This window comes from Glycine soja, chromosome 8 (assembly GCF_004193775.1).
Source record: "Glycine soja cultivar W05 chromosome 8, ASM419377v2, whole genome shotgun sequence".
Taxonomy (NCBI): domain Eukaryota; kingdom Viridiplantae; phylum Streptophyta; class Magnoliopsida; order Fabales; family Fabaceae; genus Glycine; species Glycine soja.
This window is the reverse complement of record NC_041009.1, coordinates 40,855,727-40,877,374: the sequence shown is the minus strand read 5'-3', so window position 1 is coordinate 40,877,374 and position 21,648 is coordinate 40,855,727. Positions and strand designations below refer to the sequence as shown.

Below are 21,648 nucleotides of genomic sequence, written 5' to 3'. Positions count from 1 at the left end.
TTGTTCCAGAATAATTTAAAGTGAGTCTATTAAAGAACTACCCATCAACAATGTATGTGTATAAACAAATCTGGGTGGTATTTGATAGGTCTTGCTGTTTGGAATTTTAAGCTACAACATGTAATGAGGACAAATATGGAGAGCAATAAAATCTCTCATAATTTACATGAAAAATAAATTGATGGGAACCAAGTTAACCAACTGCCCCTGAAAACGTTTCTAGCAACTTTGCTAGATACAGTAAAAGATGATGGGAAAATGTCATTCCAGAAACTAAGATTGAAAAAGACACTCTTGACTCTACTCATGAAACCAGCCAAAGGGATATCGGCAACAGTTATCTGCATTAATTAACTCTGATATGGAGGATTCCTTCACAGTAATTGCATAATCCTCAAGAAATGGCAAGATCCCTTACATGTGTGTCATTTACGCTGAAGCATGTAGGTGTAACAGATAATACACTTTGAAGCAATCACCATGATGTTGTTCACATTGTCATTGGCGCATGCTGCTTTAGATACTGAGTGTCACCTAGTATTCTCATCCTAGAACGCTCTCTTTAATTGGTGCTGAATCTCTGACTTTGTTAGCACCTGTTATAAATACAAATTAACAATTGGGACAAGTTAAGGTGCTATGAGCTACTCAAACCTCTCTAAGTAGTTTACAATTTTACATAGTTCCAAATGCTGATTCAAACACATTTTATGTTACACACATAAACATCCTCACTGATCATCTGTACATGGAGTATACATATTCACATAGAATGTCTGTTTAAAGCTTTGTAGAACCAAGTATTACAACTTACCCCTCTTCTTGAGCTTGTTGCGGAAGCTTCTTTTCCTGCTAAATGCAGTTTCCTGTGGTAAAATGGCAATTATTACTCCACATATATTGGAATCCATCAATGATTTATAGAGTTTAAATTATGTGTGAAATTATTCAGTCCATAGTTAACTCTATCATCATACATGACCAGCATCAACTATAAAAGCTTAACACCCAATTTTTTTGTTTGCACTGCAAAAATATGATTGTATTAATAATACTTCAGTACTAGATGTACTGAAAAGAGGGCGAGCCCTGGTGCCGCGGTAAAGTTGTGCCTTGGTGACCTGTTGGTCATGGGTTCGAATCCGGAAACAGCCTCTTTGCATATGCAAGGGTAAGGCTGCGTACAATATCCCTCCCCCATACCTTCGCATAGCGAAGAGCCTCTGGGCAATGGGGTACGAAGTTTTTACTAGATGTACTGAAAAGGTAAGTAATTACAAAGGCAGATTCTGCCAAACCCATCTACAAAAGTATATCACATAAGTTAAAAGCCCAAACCTCAAACACCCCTAGGACATTTCTGCCTTCAGCCTAGTAGACCATTGGTTAAAATGGATATGGAAAATTTTCTCCATGCCATTTAACCAAGACCAAGTGTGAAATAAAGCTTCGTCCATGACTTTTTCAGAGCAGAAATTCTGGTTATTAAAAACCATACAGTTTCTATGCTTCCAAATAGTCATGGATAGAGCTACCCATAGGACTTGCCATCTTTTATCCACTGAACTTTTTCCACTCCACAGAGAGAATTGCTTAAAATGATCTCTAGACTCAATGGAGAATGGACCCACTCTATTGACCCAACTCATAATCTCCCACCAAAGATTCCTAGTTTTTATACATGAGTACATGACATGACCAATTGTTTCCTCTTCCTCATCACACAGCGGGCAGTTATAGGAAGGCAGCTCCACATGTCTCCTCCTTAAGTTAACCTTGGTAGGGATTCGGTTCTTGAAAATTCTCCAAGAAAAAGCACTTGCTCTAGGTGGAATTTTGAGATTCCAGATTGTCTTGAAGTCACTATCTTCAGTAACCTGATTGTCACCATCCTTCAAGAAGCTGTATGCTGCCTTTGTGGAGTAGGGTCCACCAGAATCAGGCCCCCAAAGCAGAAGGTCCCTGCTTGAAGGTTGAATTTGAAACTCAACAATGTCTGCCATAAAAGCTGCTCCCATATCAACTTCGTGATCAAAGAGATTTCTCCTCCATTGAAACTTCCACTCCCATCTGTTATCCACTAAAATACCCATTGAATTGATTGAATGGTTCTGCTGAGTACTAACTTTGTACAAGCTTAGGTATTTATCTTTTAGGCTTAAGTCACCCTCCCTCCACTTATCTTTCCAAAACTTGATTCTTAACCCATCACCCACCTTCCATCTCAAATTATTAATGATGCTGTTGCTGTGATGCTGGTGAAAAACAGACCTCAAGTCCTTCCACCATTGAGAGAAATGTGCACTGTCCCTACCAGAACATAGGGTATTCCACCCTCCATATTTGAATAACAAGACTCTAGCCCAAAGCTGATTGTGGTTGTTTGCCAATTCCCATCCCCATTTACCAAGCAAGGCTTCATTGAACTTGGATAGGTCTTTAATCCCTAGCCCTCCTTTGTTCTTGGGAAGACACACAATGTCCTAATTTACCCATGCAATCCTGGCTGCCTCAGAACCCCCTCCCCATAGAAAATTCCTTTGGATAGATACTACCTTATGTACCACTTTTTTGGGAATTTTAAAGAAAGACAATAGGTAAATAGGCAGGGCTGTTAAGACAGAGTTAATAAGGGATATCCTACCCCCCATAGATAAGCATCTCTGCTTCCATTTTGCTAATTTAGATTCAAACTTGCTAATAAGAGGCTGCTAGACATTCCAGCTTTTAGAGGTCGAACCCACTGGAATTCCAAGATAAGAAAAAGGGAAACCCAACAGGCCACAGTTAAGGTAATTAGCTGCTTCCCTGCACCAAGTCACAGATTTACCTAAGCACCCAAATTGGCTTTTAGCATAATTGATCTTGAGCCCTGAAGCCAGCTCAAAAATTCTGAGGATAGACTTCATAACTCTAACATTGGTTGTAGTCGCAGTTCCAAAGAACAAGGTATCATCTGCATATTGCAGTATGTTGATCTCTTCCTTTTGCCTCCCCACTTGATAACTGCTGAAAATGTTTTTAGAGACCGCTGTCCTCATCAAACCAGTAAGGCCCTCAGCTACTATGTCAAATAGGAAAGGTGCAAGGGGGTCTCCCTGCCTTAGTCCCCTCTTAGGCACAAACTCTCCAGTAGGGCTGCCATTGATTAGGATTGATATAGTTGCACTAGACAAGCATCCATAGATCCATTTTCTCCATCTATCACAAAATCACATCCTCATCATCATATAGTTTAGAAATCCCCAAGATACCGAGTCATAAGCTTTTTCAAAATCAACTTTGAATACCATGCAAGGGTTATTTTTGCATTTGGCTTCAGCTATGACTTCATTAGCAATCATCACACCATGGAGAATATGCCTTCCTTTGAGAAAGGCAGTTTGCCTTTCATCAATAATGTGAGGCAAAACAAGAGCCAGCCTATTAGCAAGGACTTTAGATACTATTTTATAAGCACACCCTATAAGAGAGATGGGTCGATAATCATTAATAGATTGTGGGTTAATGGTCTTGGGGATAAGGGCTATGAAGGATGCATTGCTTCCTTTGGGGAATGTGCCATTTATGAAGAATTCATCCATAAACTTGATAAAATCAGGTTTTAGAATTTCCCAAAACTGTTTAATAAAGTTGAAGTTTAACCCATCCGGGCCAGGGCTTTTATCTCCACCACAAGCCTAAACTGCAGACTTAATTTCCCCTTCCGAGAATCTAGTAACAAGGCTTTCCCTCTGCCCTTGACCAAGAGAAGAAAACTGAATCCCATCCAGGGTTGGTCTGCAATGATTCTGTTCTGAGAATCTTTCTTTGAAATACTGAAAAACTGCAATCTTGACATTGCTAGGCTCATGAATCCACCCCCCATCAATGCACAGGCCTTGAAAAGCATTTACCCTCCTTCTATGATTGATGATTCTGTGGAAATAGGATGAATTTCTATCCCCTTCTCTTAGCCACTTCACTCTGGATTTTTGCCTAAGCATGGATTCATAGGCAAGAGCTACACTCCACAGTTGTTCCTGCAAGGATTTCTTGAGCTGTACTTCATCTTGGGTTATTGTTGAGGCATTAATACCTGCCTCCATGTCATTTAGCTGCTTTTTTAGGTCATTTATCTTTCTAACAGTGACTGACCCATTCTGTGAGCTCCATTGTCTTATGCATTGTTTGAGGAACTTTAATTTCTGCTTGAGAACATAACCACCCCAGCCACTAGGGTGATAATTCCCCCACCCCAGCCACTAGGGTGATAATTCCCCCAGCTGTGAACCACCATATTCTGAAAACCTTTGTCCTTCAACCACCAATCCATGACCATGAGGGGTTTGGGCCCCCAATCCATGATTCTAGACCTCAAAAGGATGGGACAATGCTCAGAGAAGTCTCTATCTAACACAAATTGTGTAGTATCTGGCCAGTGTGACAACCATTCATCTGAAAGAAGGAACCTATCCAGTTTGCTCATAACTGTTCCATTGGGTCTACACCAGGTGAAGCATCTCCCAACAGACCTAACCTCCTCAACATCCATGTCAGCTATCCACGAATTAAACTCAGAGATGTTAATGGAACTCCCCACAGATTAGGATGAGCTCATTCTCTCTTGTTGGTGTCTTATAGAATTAAAATCACCCAATAAGCACCATGGGCCATCATGGTAAAGAGCTTTAAGGTGTTTAAGCTCTTCCCACTGATCTCTTCTTCCTTGTAAGTCACAGGGGGCATAGACATTGGTGATGTACACCTTCTTATTGTCTTTAGTCCATGTACCTTCCAACAAAATGAATCCTCTGCCTACTACCCTTCTATCCACCATAAAAGCTTCATTATTCCAGATATAAAGAAGTCCTCCTGCTGCATTATTAGAAGGAACAAACTCCCATGATGCATTATCATCCCCCCATAGATATTGGCATAATTTTTTATCAATGGACTCCTTTTTGGTTTCCTGAATACAGAGAATATCGACATTGTGAGCCAAGGTTAACTTCCTAATAGCTGACCTTTTGACCCCACTGCCCAAGCCTCTAGAGTTGAATGACAGAATATTCATGGCTCCATGGACTTCATACCCATCACTCCTGCTGATGTAGAGGTTATTCTACTGTTAATATCTGCAGAGGCATTGTTGTCTTTAGTAGTGGTTATCTCAGCAAATGAAACTCCCAGGTCCCTGATGATCTCTCTATGCAGTGTCTCCTCATTGTCGAAAAAGCCCTTGTTGAAACTACTACTGGATACAGGGCTATGAGCCAAGCAAGTCTTCTCTGGACTCATTTCTTTTGATTTTGGAAAATGAGTGTGGCTTCCAGATTCATCTATGTCCCACTTCCGATATTCAGCCTCAATTTTACCAACTAACATTACAAAATGACTGCTTCTAAGGTGGACGCCCCATTAGAAAAGCTATCAATCTTATTCCCGAAGTCAAAGTGACCTACCTGGCAAGAGTGAAACTCTCTCCTTGACGTATTTATGGTTCCATCACTTTCATAAGTGGTTCACCAAGTAATATTTTTTACAGTCCTTAGATTGATCTAAGGTGTAGAATATTGTTATACACTGCCCACATTTAAAGTGGTTCACCAAGTCTTGACTGTCCTTCCTCTCTGCCCCTTCTGATGACCTTCACCACCTCTGACGGCACTTCCGATGACCGCTTCCACCGTCGTCATTCTCACCAGCAACTTTTCTTTTTCATTTTACAGGTTAGGTTCTCCCTCTTTACACATGCATATTTTCTTTTCTTCCACATTCTTGCATTTCATGTTTTTGGTTCATTCTATCTAATTATTTGAATGCACCGACTATGGTGTTTGCATTTGAATCTTCGATTGCAATTGTTTGCTTGAACTTGTTTGATTTCTGGGTTGGTGCAGAGTGTTTTGGATCTCCCAATTCAATGGCTTTATTAAATTGCGAAGGCAGCGAAGTAGACACTCTGGCTCAGGCTCGACATTGGTTGAAGTGGTTGCCGAAGGTTTAGTATATTGGGTTTTTTCTAGTACAGGAAAGAAGGGTTGCGATGGATGTTGAAATTGAAATTTAGGAACTTGTCAATTTACACGATAAATCAAGTAACTATGGTGAAACAATGGTAAGAGCGACGATGACTTCATTGAACTATTCTATCGGAACCGATGATTGAACAAATTTCTAAAACATAATTAGGGATGGAAATCGGTATAAGCATAGTCCCACAAATTAGGTAATTCCTAAGAAGCGTGAATATTGTTCATAGCAAATATAAAACGATGGGTCTAGAAAGAGCTAGAATAGCAGGAGCATGAGCAGCTTCCTCAAGCAAATGGCACTTCTGCAGAGCCTTCAAACCATGTTTGGTAGCTCCACTCAAGATTTCTTCATGTGACTTGCATGCTTTTGCAATTGCTGCAAAAACAAATCAGAATCTAACCACCAAAAAACTTTTGATTTCCTCAAATTTTAGAAATTAAGAGAAACTGTAAGAAGAAATTACAATTTGGGATCAGGGAAGAAAGAGGAGGATTAGATGGAACAGGATTCTTAAAAACAATAATTTCTTTCAGGCTAATGGTAGAGACTTTCATTTCCTATGCATTGATTCGATTTTTGATACTATCGGAGGGAAAAAAGTAGATTTAAAGAAGAACACGGGTTGGATTATATTAGTAACAAGTAAATTCTCTGTACGTAAAAAGTTCCAAGATTTTTTTGGACAAAATAACAATTGCAAAGTTTGAGATCGCCTAGAAGGCCAAAAAGCATTATCAATTTTAAAAGCCTGCTCGGGTATTGAGTGTTTATCAAAGTTTACCAATAGAGTACCACACAAGGGGCATTTTTCCAAATCTCTACCATCAATAATTTGTTTATGTTGTCCAATCCTCTAAAATTTAGCAAACAAACACACTCTTAGTTGTCAGGATTTATGCAAAAAGAAAAGAAAAATTAAAACAAAGGTACCGATAAATGACATTACCTGGTTCAGGCAGCAAGTGGCACAAGAAGAACTTTTGCCACTGGGTGATTCTAAATAGACCTACAATTCCACCTTTTCTTTTTCTCACCAGAAATCCTGACAATTGCAGATTCCATTCTCAAAATGATGAAATCGACTTGCATCTCGTACTGTTATCTCCCTTTTTGTTATAAGAGTCATAAATTTTACTGCAGTATGGCAGTCAACACATATACGTAAATTTTTTGTAACTAGAATGGGGTTGCTGGGACTGGTATTAAGAATTCCAAATGCAATGGCTATTTTCTCACTATGATAAAGGAGAATCTGTTCCTTCTCCTCTTCTTCAACATCATGGAGAACAAAACCAGAATCAGCATGATATCCAAGTTTTTTCATCTGCACCAACAATTCCTGTAACTTGTTATTTATGGATACTGATTGTGGATGGGATCGATCCCCACCAATAAATCCATGGATTGCCCCAGAGATCTCAATCCAACTGCAACCTGGGCTTTTCTTGTAACCTTGATGCCTTTGTATGCTTCTAATTTGTGCTGCATCATCCCATCTGCCTACAGAGCTGTAGATGTTAGACATAAGAACAAAATTTCCAGTACCTTCTGGTCCCAGCATATGGATCTTCTTTGACACTTGTTCACCCATTTCAATATTTTTGTGGGTCCTACATGCAGCAAGCAATGCATTCCATACACGGACATCAGGCTGAAATGGCATATTTTGAATAAAGGAGTATGCTTCCTCCAAATTTCCTGCTCGGGCCAGGAGGTCAACCATGCATATATAATGTGCCATCCTTGGTAAGATGTTGAGGTCTTGGCTCATGGTATTAAACCAATATTTCCCTTCCACGACAAGGCCTGAATGACTACATGCAGATAAAACAGCAATAAGGGTCACATCATCCAGCTTCAAGCCTGATTCCTGTAATTCGTGGAACAATGAAAAGGCTTCTATGTATAGCCCATGAATGGCATAACCAATTATCATTGTATTCCACGAAACAATATCCCTCTTCTTCATTCTATCAAAAACTTGCCGACTGATATGAATCTTTCCACACTTTGCATACATGTCAATAATGGCATTACAAATGGATGTATTTTCAGTGAAGCCTCGAATGACTGAGTACCCATGGCAGCATGCCCCATGTTGTAGAGCGGCCAAATGCGAACAAGCTGGAAGCAAACCTATCATGGTTGCTGAATCTGGGTCGGTCCCAGACAACTGCATCTGCCGAAAAATAAGTATAGCTTTCTCTGCATAGCCATTTTGCACACATCCTGAAATGATAGCACTATAAGACACAGTGTCTTTTGTTATCATTTCATCAAGAAACCCAAGTGAGTCATCTATGATCCCACACTTGGCGTACATTGAAATCAGCGAGTTTCCCACCGTTGTGTCTGAACTTATCCCTGATTTAATCATGTAACAATGCAAGTTTTTCCCTTTATTTAGATCAGTGAGCTTTGCACATGCTCGAAGTATGCTTGCAAGAGTGGCTGGCATAGGGCTCAAGCCATGCATATATACCATGTCATCATAAAGGGCCAAAGCATCTCTCATGGAGTCACAAATGACATATCCCCCAATCATAGCACTCCAGCATATCTCATTCTTTTGGTTCACGGTATCGAAGATTTTCCGGGCATAAGATAAGTGATGGCACTTGGCATACATATCCAAAAGCCCAGTTGCAACAACCACATCATGACTGAAGATTTTCCTTATAGAGTAAGCATGAATAGCCTTCCCCTGGTGTAAGGCATTAGCTTGTCCAACTGTGGGTAGAACAGATACAACAGTTGAAGAATTTGGCGTTATTCCCGCTTGCTGCATTTGGACAACTAAGTGTATTGTTTGATTGTGAAGAACATGTAGCGAAAAACCGGCAATGATTGCATTCCACGCGACAAGATCCCTGTGGGTCATGATATCAAACATTGTGTGTGCTTCAAACAAATCCCCACATTTGGCATACATGTCAAGCAAAGCGGTAGAAACATAGACATCAGTTTGCAGGCCAAGTGTGAGGGCATGGCCATGTATTTGTCTCCCAACTTGAATTGCTTGCAGAGCTGAACATGCTTTGAGAACAAAAGGGAAGGTGAAGTTAGTGGGTGTGACACCGAGTTGTAACATGCGGTGGTACAGATGAATAGATTGTAGAAATGGGCCATTCCAAGCATAAGCTCGGATCATCATGTTCCACAAAACAACACTTGGCTTTGGAATTTTTTCAAACACATGGCGAGCATGTTCAACTTGATTACGTGCGACATGGAAACGGGTAAGGTTGTCAAGGATATGGGTGTTGTTGTCGTTACTGATATGTTGATTAATAGTGTTCCTTTGAATTTGAGAGTGAGATGAGGGAAGTTGGTTCTTGGAGTTTCGGAACAAAGCTTCTTTAGGTTTCAAACATCTTTGCATCTTTACCTTCCTGGGAGTGGGAAGGGAAGGATGTTTTCTTCTTTCCTGCCTGTGAGTGTCGAGCGAGTAAGGCCAATAAATATTAAATAATGTTTCAAAATTTACCACAGGTTGATCAAGTTCCCCTGCCCGACGAACAGCATTAACAAGCTCCCTGTTGGATTCAGTGTACATGCTAGTAACAAGTCCAAATTGACCAGCTCTAGCTGTACGACCAACCCTATGCAAAAAGTCTACAGCAGAAGTAGCAAAATCCACCTGAAATACACGGACAACATTGAGCAAACTTGTGAATCAGCAGAGATATACAGCTAAATATGAGATATTTTCCCTAAATAGGAGATACTTTAAAAAAAAATTAATTCTCAAACATATACTATGAAAAGGTAGCAAACTTGTGAGCAAGAGATATTGGTTAGTGTTATTTTAATAAAGCAACTTGATAAGAACCTTGGGAGAACCACACTACAAAAGCTAACAATTGTAATTGGAAAGCTAATGTCTTATAAATGTCACACTTCCAAGGTGGGACTCAAATCCCTATCTTGTACTTGGATCGTAACATCCCACTACACTCCACAGCCAGTCAGCCACAGTGCCCATGTGGGCAGACTGTTTGCTAACCCTTTGACTAATCCCAGTAAACAGAGCAATGAATCACACCAGCGCTGCACCTTTGCAGCTGAGAGAGACATGATGAAAAGCTTTGAAACCAATTGATAAGAACCATACCACAAATGAAAGCCAAACCCAACACTAGAATCCCATACTTCCAATGTGGGAGTCAAGTCCCATACCTTGCAACTTGCAAGTGGATCCTAACACAACTGATGATATATCTTCGCAATTAACTTCCACCCATGGAAATGGTGCAGTATTAATCAGATGAAAAATTTTAGAATTCTCATGTTTATGCGCATTGTCTTTCTAATTTTCACCATATAATGTAATGATTTCATTGACCAACATACCGTAGTTGATATCTAATGAAATCTCTTATTTTGTTTGTTTCGAGACATAGGACAAGCAATGTTTTTGTCATCGCAAAATAGAATAATTGAAGCATGAAGATACTATACAGGAGTAAAGGGTGAACTATACCTGAATAACATGTAAAACATTTGGAATATCAACACCACGAGCAGCAGCATCGGTACATACAAGAACACCACCTTTATCATGAAAATCAACTAAGGTCTGTGCTCGCTCTTCCAATGTGCAATTCTTATGATAACGTGAACATTCAATCCCAGAATGGAGTAATATCTTTGCCACAGCTTCAACAGCCTCAACAGTGTTGGCAAACACCATTGTTCTGTGAATGCCACCAGCATTAACCAAATCTTCAGATCTGAATCTGTGATTCACAGCCTTTATGAGTTCATCCACTTGAGTATCAACCGTAACTTCTATCCATTTTTGCTCCAATCTGAAAATTGAAAGACCACAATAACATTAAAATAAAGAAGGAAAAAACATAAAAGAGCATACTAACTACCAGCATGGCCAGGATTGGTTGGATCCCAAAACAGCACAAGGTCAAAGATGCTGTGTATATAGTTCATAGGTTTTTCAACAAAGAAAAAATGGCAAGAAAACTTGTTCCCTGACAGTAAAGTTTTACAATTCAGAGAAAGAGAGAGAGAGAGGAGATTGAGAAACTGTTTGTTATTCAACCCAACTGAAAACAGTTACAAGAAGAGTTTATATAGTTGACAGTGAAACCGTCAACTAACTGCAGTTGACAAACCAAAAACACCTAACTGTAGTGAGTAAAAATACTTTAGGTACAGTATACATTTATACCCCCCGCCTGGCAAAAGCTCATGAGGGGTTGGAACAATGTCTTTCAATCACTCTGAGCTTGGAACTGTGCAAAAGAAAAGTAGCAGGAGACAAAAGCCTTGGTCAGAATATCTGCCAGTTGATCAAGAGCAGGCACACACACCACATTGATCTGCTTGGTGAGGACCTTTTCTCAGACAAAGAACAGATCCAACTCCATGTGCTTAGTTCTGGAGTGAAGAACAGGATTATGAGCCAAGGAGACAGTACTGGTATTGTCACAAAGAATGACAGGAATGGTGTGAGGAACTTGAAGTTCAGAAAGAAGAGACTGAATCCAAGTGACCTCAGCTGCTATGAGAGCCATGCTCCTATATTCTGACTTTGTACTAGAACAGGCAACCACTGACTTTTTCTTGGACCACCAAGAGATTAAATTAGGTCCAAGAAAAGTAACAGCTCCAGATGTAGACCTCCAATCATCAGGATCAGATGCCCAATATGCATCGCAATAAGCATGAAGAACTTGAAGTTCAGAAAGAAGAGACTGAATCCAAGTGACCTCAGCTGCTATGAGAGCCATGCTCTTATATTCTGCCTTTGTATCAGAACAGGCAACCACTGACTTTTTCTTGGACCACCAAGAGATTAAATTAGGTCCAATTAAAGTAACAGCTCCAGATGTAGACCTCCTATCATCAGGATCAGATGCCCAATATGCATCGCAATAAGCATGAAGAGGAAAGGGTTGCTGCAGGGAAGCAGCTTGGAAATGTAACCCTAAAGAAACTGTACCTGGAGGTACCTCAGAATTCTCTCCACAGCCAGCCAATGTTGGTCAGAGGGCTTAGCCATAAACTGACACTTTATTGACAGAAAAACTAATCTCTGGTCGAGTGATGGTAGCATACTGCAAGGCACCAACAATAGATCTGTAGATCCGTAAAGAGTTGAATCAGAAAAATCCTCAAAACATAGGAGAAGATATAGGATTGGACTCATCCATGTTGGTCTTGGTCAAGAGATCACGAATATACTTGGACTGAGTTAGAATAAGAGAACCATCTTGCTGCCTCTAAACTTCTATTCCCAAGTAGTCCAATTCACCAAGATCCTTTAGAGAGAAAACAGAATTCATTTGAGAAACCAGAGAATGAATTAACTTGCTGTTATTGCCAGTGATGATAATATCATCCACATAGACTAAAATGTAAACAACTGAGGTGGATCAGAAAACACAAAAAGGGATGGATCACATTTGCTAGAAGAGAATCCAAAACTGAGAAGAGAGGCTTTCAGCTTATCAAACCAGGCCCTGGAAGCTTGCTGTAGGCCATAAATCGCCTTGTGAAGTCTGCAAACTTGTTGCTTGTTGGAAGACACAAAACCAGGGGGTTGAATCATGTAAACCTCTTCCTCAAGAACACCATTGAGGAAGGCATTATTAACATCTAGTTTCTGAAGAGGCCAGTTGTGAGACAGCAAGAGAAAGAATAAGTCTGATCGTGACAGGTTTGATTACAGGGGAAAAGGTCTCCTTATAATCAAACCCCAATTGCTGATGGAAGTCTTTGGCAACAAGCCTGGCTTTGTACTTATTAACAGACCCATCTGGATTTTCCTTGACCCTAAAAACCCATTTGCACCCAATTGTTGTTCTGGAAGCAGGAAGATCAACCAAGGTCCAAGTGTCATTTCTCATGAGTGCATCATACTCAGATTGCATAGCTCAGAGCCAAGAGGGATCAGTTAATGCAGCTTTGGTTGTCTTAGGTTCAAGGTGAGCCAGCAGGAGAGTAGGACTAATTCTGGGATTAGTAATACCAGATTTGGCTCGAGTACACATAGGATGTGCATTATCAGGTCTGTTAGTAGGCTGGAAGGTTGTTTGTGTGGGAATAGAGGGAGAATTTGGCTGAGCAGGTAAGGCTGTATTGGAAACAGATAAAGGCTGGGCATGGGAAATATGTGGTGAAGGAGGTTGCTGATCACTGGAAGAAGCAGAATTCTCAGTGGCAGCAGAAGGTGATGCATTGGTGAGGTGAACAGATACTGCAGAAGGTAAAACAGTGAGGGAAGATGCAGTATCAAGGACTTCAGAAGTTAACAAAGCTGGTTCAGGGAAAAGAGAAGGATAGGCAAAAGCACTTTCATTAAAGGTGACATCTTTAGATATGTATGACCTGCCATCAGCAGCTAGGCACTTGGAACCTTTGTGTGAAGGAGAATAGCCCAAGAATAGCATTCTTGAGATCTGAACTGTAACTTATGTTTGTTATAAGGCCTCAGCAAAGGGAAGCAGGAGCAGCCAAACACCTTGAGAAAGAAATAATCAGCTTGCTTGTTGAACAATTTCTGATATGGAATTTCATTGCCAATAGCAGAGGAGGGCAATCCGTTTATAAGATACACACTTGAGACAAAGGCATGATCCCAGTAATGAAGAGGCAGTTTTGCTTGAGACAAAACAGTGAGACCCAACTCCACAACATGTCTGCGTTTGCATTCCACTATCCCATTTTGGTGATGGGTATGAGGACATATAAGTCTGTACTGAATGCCATAATCAGTTAAGAACTTAGTGAAAGGTCTGAACTCCCTTCCCCAATCAGACTGTACAGCTTTAATAGAGGAGTTAAACTAATTTGAAACCATAGTTTTAAAACCTCTAAAGCATCAGATTTGTTCTTGAGTAAGTACAGCCAAGTGAACCTGGTGTTAGCATCAACAAAGGAAATATAATATCTAAAACCAGAAGGTGATGCACAATGAGCAGGGCCCCACAGATCAGTGTAAACAAGGTCAAAAGGTTTATCATGGACAGTAAGGGAAAAAGAAGCCGGAAGTCGATGTGACTTTCCAAGACAACAGTGATTGCAAAAATCTGTTGGGTATTTATTTAATATTTGGAATATTACAAAGTCTGAGTACAATTTTCATAGTGGCAAGCTGGTGGCACTCAGATGACCAAGCTTAGAGTGCCAAATGGAAAAGGAATTGGAATTACATGTAGCTGTATTTACAATACCATCAACTACAGCAGCTTTATTTGAAGAAAAAGACTGAAAATCAGATTTACTAGTGACAGTATTAACAAGAGGACTTTGTACAACACTGGAGACATACTCAAAAACATTTTGTAGGAAGCTTGTACTTTGGCACAGATGAAAGTAGTTGAGGGAACTGATAGAGACCATCACTTCCCACAAGCCCTTTTAGAAGAACATGTTTAGAATCCTGTGATTTAACAAGACAGAAAGATGAGTGAAACTCAAAGAAGACATTATTGTCTTTACAAATCTGACTGACACTAATGAGATTCTTAGTAATAGAAGGAACAAACAATAGATTACTAAGGACAAGAGAAAATTTAGGATTAAGAGGAGAGGAAAAAGAGGAAACACCTGAAGAATTAATGTTGAGACCTTGAGCATTGCCAATAGTGATCTGATCAGGGCCCTCAAAAGGTGTCACTTGCTGTATATTCTATGACATATTTGTCACATGATGAGAAGCACCAGAATCAGGATACCAACTCTGCCCTTGAGTTGGAGTGTGAGAGGAACTAGCTGGATAAACTTGATTTGTCACATGATGAGAAGCACCAGGATACCAACTCTGCCCTTGAGTTGGAGTGTGAGAGGAACTAGCTGGATAAACTTGAGGATGTTTAGAAGCTAGTTGAGTGGTCTGAGGTGGTTGAATGTACACATATTGAGTCTGTACAGAAGCTACAGTAGTTTGGGAATGAGCAGGCTGAGCATTATGAACTTTCACAGGAGCAAGTTGCACAGCAGCAGAAGTATGTGTAGAAGCAGGAGCAAGATAGGCTGGTGGTGGAAGGGTAGGAACGTAATTTTCCTCCAATCTATGATAACAATACGAACCTCCATGTCCAAACTTATAACAGATCTGACACTGCACATCAGCGAAACAACCACCACCACAGCCTCCACTGCCATGGTTAGGATTCTGGCCACCACGATTATTCTGGCCAGAACCCCAACCACCGCGACCATTGAAAAAATGATTTCCAGCATAATCATTGGATGAGTTATCCTCCGACACGGACTGAGTGGTCAGATTGACTTGACCCTGAGAATTAGGGTTCACAAATTGCACAGAATCAGAAACAACATCACCTTCATGAGACAAACTTCTAGAACAGCCTTGGGAAAGAGTAATGGAACCTAAACTTTGAGTTAGGTTTGCGAGAACATTCAATACGCACCTCGCGCGCAAGCAACAAAGTTTCAACTTCATCAACAAAGAACGGATCAAATCTGTTGGTAATGAGCAAAATTGACAATGCATATACATCAGGGAGTCCATCAAGAATCAGATTAACATGCTCAAAATTGGATACTGGTTCACCAATGGAAGTGAGCACATTGACTAGAGTTTGCACACAGAGAAGATAATCAGAGATGGAGCGATTATCAAGAGAGAGATTTTGAAGCTCATCGCGAACTTGACGAATCTTCGTGCAAGTGAGAGACTGAAAATGTGACAGGATGTGATCCCATAATTGCCAAGACGATCGACAATCAACAATGCAAGGAAGAATTTCACCAGAAATAGTGGATTGCAACCACGCAAGAAGAAACTGATCTTGTTCGTACCAAACACGATATTCACTGGTAACTTTATTTGAATCGCAATCTTCAACCAAAGCATATTTAGGGGGAATTTGAGGATTAATGACGTAGCCTTCAAGATGAAGATTGTGAATTACAGGTTCCACCTGTTGAATCCAAAGAAGATAGTTCTTCAAATGCAACTTATGAGAAATTGATAGCGTGAACGTTTTGGAAGAGTTCGCCAATGACAATGGCAGCGGTAGGGACAAAGGAGGAGTCGATGCGGAAGCCATGAAAAAAGCTTGGTTTCGACCTAAGCTCTGTAAACCATTTTACAGTTTAGAGAGAGAGAGAAGAAGGAGATTGAGAAATTGTTTGTTATTCAACCCAACTGAAAACAGTTACAAGAGTTTATATAGTTGACAGTGAGTAGGGATGGGAATAGGCCAGGCCAGGCCAGGCTTTAAAAGGCCTGAGCCTAGCCTACGATTAATTTTTGAGGCCTAAGCCTGGCCTATAGCCTATCAAAGGCTTTTATTTTTGCTCGGCCTGGCCTTTTTAAAAGCCTAACCTGGCCTGGTAGCCTATTTAAAAGCCTATTAAAAAGTCTTCTTCACATTAAATCTTTAATATTCCTAGTTGTTTTTACCAAAAAAAAAAAATAATAACACACCTTCTATAATAGGCTAAACACAGAATGTTAATTACCTCTATCAAAAAGCTTGAAGTGAAAAAGATATGATTTTTGTTTGGTTAGGAACGTAATAGGAAAGTTAAAAAAAAAAAAAGGAAACTTGATAAAAAAAGGATATGATTTTTGTATAGGAACTTAATAGGATATGATAGGATATGATTTTTGTATAGGAACATAATAGGATATGATAGGATATAATTTTTGTTTGGTTAGGAACGTAATAGGAAAGTTAAAAAAAAAAAAAAAAACCTGATAGAAAAAAGATATGATTTTTGTATAGGAACGTAATAGGATAAGATAGGATATGATTTTTATTTGCTCAAGAATACAGGAACGTAATAAAAGAAAAAAGAAACCTAATAGGAATAGAAAAAGGAACTGATAACAGAAATAGGAAAACTAATAAAAATAATGAGAAATATGCTAAGCCTGAGCCTAAAAATAATTAATATTATTTTAAAAAATAATATTAATTGTACCCAAAAAATAATATAAGTATATATATATATATATATATATATAGGTTGCCCTATCAGGCTTATAAGACTTTTTAATAAGCCTAAGTCTGGTCTATTTAATTTAATAGGCTTTTAAAAAAGCCTGAGCTTAGCCTTTTAATTAAATAGGCCAGGTCAGGCCAGACTTTATGTAGGTCAGATCGTAGGCCCCTGTAGGCCGGCCTAGCCTATTCCCACCCCTAACAGTGAGAACTCTCAACTATCCAAACTGTCAACTAACTACAGTAAACAAACTAAAAACACCTAACTGTAGTAAGTAAAAATACTTGAGGTACAGTATACACTTATATAAAGCCATATATTATGCCCCACCAAGGAGGATAAATGAATGATTTCATAATCTTCTCTCAAATGCTAATCAGAAGGGCATCCTTACAATTCTGTATCATAGATAAGAAACCAATCCAAACAGAATTTAGAAATGGTGATTGGTGAAAGTAGCCTTTTCGAGGAAATGTTGGTAGGGGTGAGAACCTAAGTTGCACAGTTTGTACTTGCAAGTCTAATCAGAATTGGAGAATTTTCTCCACAAAAAGCCTATTTTAGTCCTAGGGCCTTGCTAGTAGTACATTTTCCTGCAACCCTTTTACAACTAAATTTTTCTATCACTCAAGTGGAGTCACTTTTGATCTTCCTGTCAGACTAGTACTCGTTAGAAATATTGGCCTCCACCTAACAACTTAAACATTTGACGAATTGGTCTTTGGTATGGTATCAATGCATCCATGACCAAGTAATTCGGTCATTATTCATAACAAAATGACATTTCAACCAAAAGTAAAGTAGTAATGTGCCTCATTCATGCTTCAAGCCCAAAAGGCTCTTGCTGACAGAGCCTATGAAAGAATAAAACCACTTGATTTGCTTGTTATACATGCTAAAATATATGAAATAATTCTTCATCGTCTACTTATCTCCAATTGAAGTAAACCTGGACTATGTGTGAAGGGTACACTAAAGATCATACTTCCTAGGCATTCACCTCAACATTCCAATGGACAGTAAACTAGATTTTTGAAAATAGTCTTGTCATTTCTGATTATAGTAATATTTAACTTACATGTTTGTCTATATGCAATTATGCATTTCTTTTATCATATCTTCAGTTCACAATCAGTGGAATCATTTACACATTTAAGCATTTTCCTATTCTAATTCTTCATAAATACATGTCAAGAGTTCACCACGAGCAGCAGAGTAACAATGAGCAAAATAAAATGAAACATCATTATTGATAATAAGGCAAAAAAAAAATGAACCTCGGATTGTGACAATGAAGATAGTCTCCGCAAACCCACTCAGCATCAGGAAACATATATTTCAATACCCCTCCAGCTGTTTTCTTTCCATTCACTGGAAGTGTAGCAGCAACAAAAACATACTGTTTACTACGCTCATAATTTTTCCTCACTCTCCTCCAGTCTCTTAGTTTAACATTTTCGGCTTCGTTATTAATATCAGCAATATCCTCTTTATCATTGTTATCCTCTTCCAAGATGGCTTCAGTTTCAAGTTTCTCTTCACCTTCAAAAGCATCTTCTGATGACAAGGAAGATTCCTGTTTCATCGGAAACTCTGCAACTGATTTTTTTGATCGAGACAAGAGTTTTTCATCAAAGCGGAGCAAGTTTATCAAGCGGATTACTTTATTCTGGAAGCTCCCACAGAGAAGCAAGTCAGCTTCATCAAACACCTGACAGTAAGAAATATAACACAACGTAATAAGCATCAAAGCTTAATTCACATATCTTTTACACTGGCATAATTATGTAAAATCAGAAATATACCACATATTTAACACCTCGCATAAATTCAACGCGGCGGGTTCTGTCAAGGTCAACATAATTCAGAAGAGCAGCAGGTGTCGTCACAATGACATCAGGTTCCCGAATCGGCCATCCCTGGATCGAAATGATTCTTAGTATTGAAAATTCAAGAAGAGTAGACCATAAATTCCAAACTACAACTATTTCACAATCACTACCTGTTTACCACAAATCGCTGCCGCACTAACTATCGTCTCACTGTCATCTTTACAGAGACTATTAGCCATCCTCACTACCTGCTCACAAAGTTGCACATTTGGACACAGAACAAGCAAAACTTTGTGCAGCGAGGTCACTTCTCGATCCGACACAGCAAGTAGAGAACGCTCCTGGGTGACCCTAAGCTTATCAATCAGAGGAACTAGGTAACTGTATGTCTTACCACTTCCAGTCTCCGCGGCAATAATAACATCCTTCCCTGACAGCACAGACGGTACAGAAGAAGCCTGAACACACATCAATAATGCACAAATCATAAGCCCCAGCACCCCAAAAACATAAAAGGGACAGAACTTAGAATTGTACTTTTCATATTATATTATTCTCCAATCAGAATCACAGTTTTACCTTGTTAACCTAACTGACCATTAATATAAATCTGATTGGATGATAGTATCAAAAGCACTTAAAGAACTACATCTAGAACCTATCCGGATAAACACTTAGGTCAAATGAATTGAGTTTTCCCATTAGCTAAAATCAACTTACACACTTCAGCTTTTGGAGAGGTTAGATTATAAAACTTCTATAAAAAGTTAAGTGCATAAGTTGATTTTAGCTTATAAGAGAGGATAAATTCATTTTAACTTGTTATTTTCTTCTCCTACAAGTGCTTATGTATACGTTTACACAATCAGCCCCTTAACTTTGTCCGATTAAAAAATGAAAACAGAAACCAGTTATCAACAGCCCCTGGTCTAGCTTCCTAATTGCACCCTGTTTTGGATATTCTTTTCTTCTAATTTTTTTGACATCATAAGCATAAACACAACAAGTAGACAAGAACAAATTTTTAACAAAAGGGGTCATTCAATTTCCAAGAAAACCGCAAAGGGGGCATGAATTAACAAAAGGGGCAACGTGGAAACAAACCAAAACGAAAAAAAGGGACCTGAACGAGAGAGGGTCTATTGAGGCCAATGTTAGAGAGTGCTCGAGAAATGGTATCAGAAAGACCGAGTGAACTCCACGAAACGTTTTCTTCTGCAAAGAAAGTGTCTCTGCCATTGGAACCTTGTGATGATGATGATGCAACAGCGCTTACAAAGGTTCTGGTTTGTGCTTGGCGTGGAGTGGTTATAGAGAAGAAGCGAGGTTTGAATAGAGAAGGGAAGGTGGGAGCAAGGCTGAAGTGAGAGAAGAAGTGGTAGCGAATTGGTGGGTTTTGGAGATGGAGCATCAAAGCAGAGCGAGTCACAATCATTGGGATTTTTCTTCTTCTCTGGAATATTATCTGCTTCTTTAAACTGTCTGATTACAAGTGGACAAAACAATCACATAACCAGCAAGGAGAGGATGGGGTTTAGGGTTTTAGGCAGTAAGGAAAGGATGAGATTTTCTTTCTTATTTTTGTTTTTGTAATGCAGAAAGAATAATCTTCACATTTTGTGCTTTTTGATTCATTCTGTAATTTATTTTTGTTTTAAATTAGTTATTTAACTGCTATTTTACTTATCATATTATTTATTTTTTAGATTAAAATGTAATTTTAATCATGTTATTTTTAAAAAATTATACATTTAGTTATTTTTAGGTAATAGTATCCCTCTTTTTTAAAATTAAGAATTTTGGTTTCCCTATCAAATTTAGTTAGTTGACCGTTAAGTTTTTGCATTGACTCTTAAGTTGGTGGTGTGGCACTGCAATTTTATTTTTTAAAATAAAAATTAAGTTGTTTTTAATTATATATTAATGAGTATCTCCGATGGTTGCATAATTCAAGACTTTTCTTCTCAACAACAAGAACAGCAGCAAACATACATTGCTTGATCAAATCTTTTCTTTCACATTCTCGATTTGGATTTACGTACCAAGGAAGGAAAGTTTTCTATTGTTTCAATGTCTACCATCACAAGTACAAATCATAAACAAGAATGATTTATATAAACGTAGGTAGAAAGGGAAAGTTAGGAGGTTTTAACGGGTAAAAGTAATTCTGATAAGTGAAGGGTTGAACTAATTAAATTGAAGGAATTAAAAGAGGTATTTTATTTGCTTTTATTTCATTTTGCTTGTTGAATCGACATTGGAATACCCATTGTAGTAATTTCAACTGCAAACCAAACATAACATGGATGCACTAAATAGACATGATGGTTAGTTTCTGTAATTTACAATTTTGGTCCATAGACATTCAAACAACCATGATTAAATTCTCAGGTGGGTGGGAATGTGGAGGAGAGTTTGGATTCAACATCCACGTAAGTGTAGATTATATTGTTCATCTGCATGCATCTTGCTTTTGTTAGAGTCATATTGTGCAATAATGTTATGCTACATCAAGGTGCAGTGCAGGCAAATTATACAACAGACAAATAGTCTCCACGCTATATATTAGATCCTCTCTTATTTCTCTTATTTCTGGCTTGATTTCCATGTTATGTAACTCTAACTTGGTCACAACAAATTTTGACATACTCGTTAGAAATAAGACAACTTGCAATCGCAGGTAATGGGACCAAGTTACTATTTAATTGGACGTTAATGGCGGCTGCCAGTGACACGTGTCAACAATTTTTGCCAATTCAACTTTAGTATTTTAGTATAACAGAAAAGCTTCATGCCTTCATCACAAATTACTCATGTTTCACTTGAGATTGAGACTAGTTTAAATGAAAACTCTTGC

General features: G+C 38.8%; 1 protein-coding gene across 3 annotated transcripts; it reads right to left on the bottom strand.

Moving 5' to 3' along the window:
* LOC114423204 (DEAD-box ATP-dependent RNA helicase 22-like) lies at positions 1-20,357 on the bottom strand. 3 transcript variants are annotated; one of them, XM_028389866.1, is made up of 8 exons: positions 19,915-20,357; positions 18,962-19,249; positions 18,765-18,878; positions 18,237-18,670; positions 10,502-10,829; positions 9,407-9,658; positions 815-866; positions 1-596 (listed from the first exon to the last, which is right to left on the bottom strand). In XM_028389866.1, the coding sequence occupies exons 1-8, from the start codon at positions 20,224-20,226 to the stop codon at positions 544-546; spliced, it is 1,833 nt and encodes a 610-aa protein (XP_028245667.1). In that variant the 5' UTR covers positions 20,227-20,357; the 3' UTR covers positions 1-543. The 3 variants fall into 3 exon arrangements, 2 of the variants coding, with proteins under 2 accessions (XP_028245667.1, XP_028245668.1); XM_028389867.1 differs by having other exon boundaries at positions 9,506-9,658; positions 19,915-20,356; XR_003668809.1 differs by lacking the exons at positions 9,407-9,658; positions 10,502-10,829; positions 18,237-18,670; ... (1 more) ...; positions 18,962-19,249; positions 19,915-20,357 and adding an exon at positions 6,965-9,400 and having other exon boundaries at positions 516-596.
* Between the last annotated feature and the right edge of the window lie 1,291 nt (positions 20,358-21,648).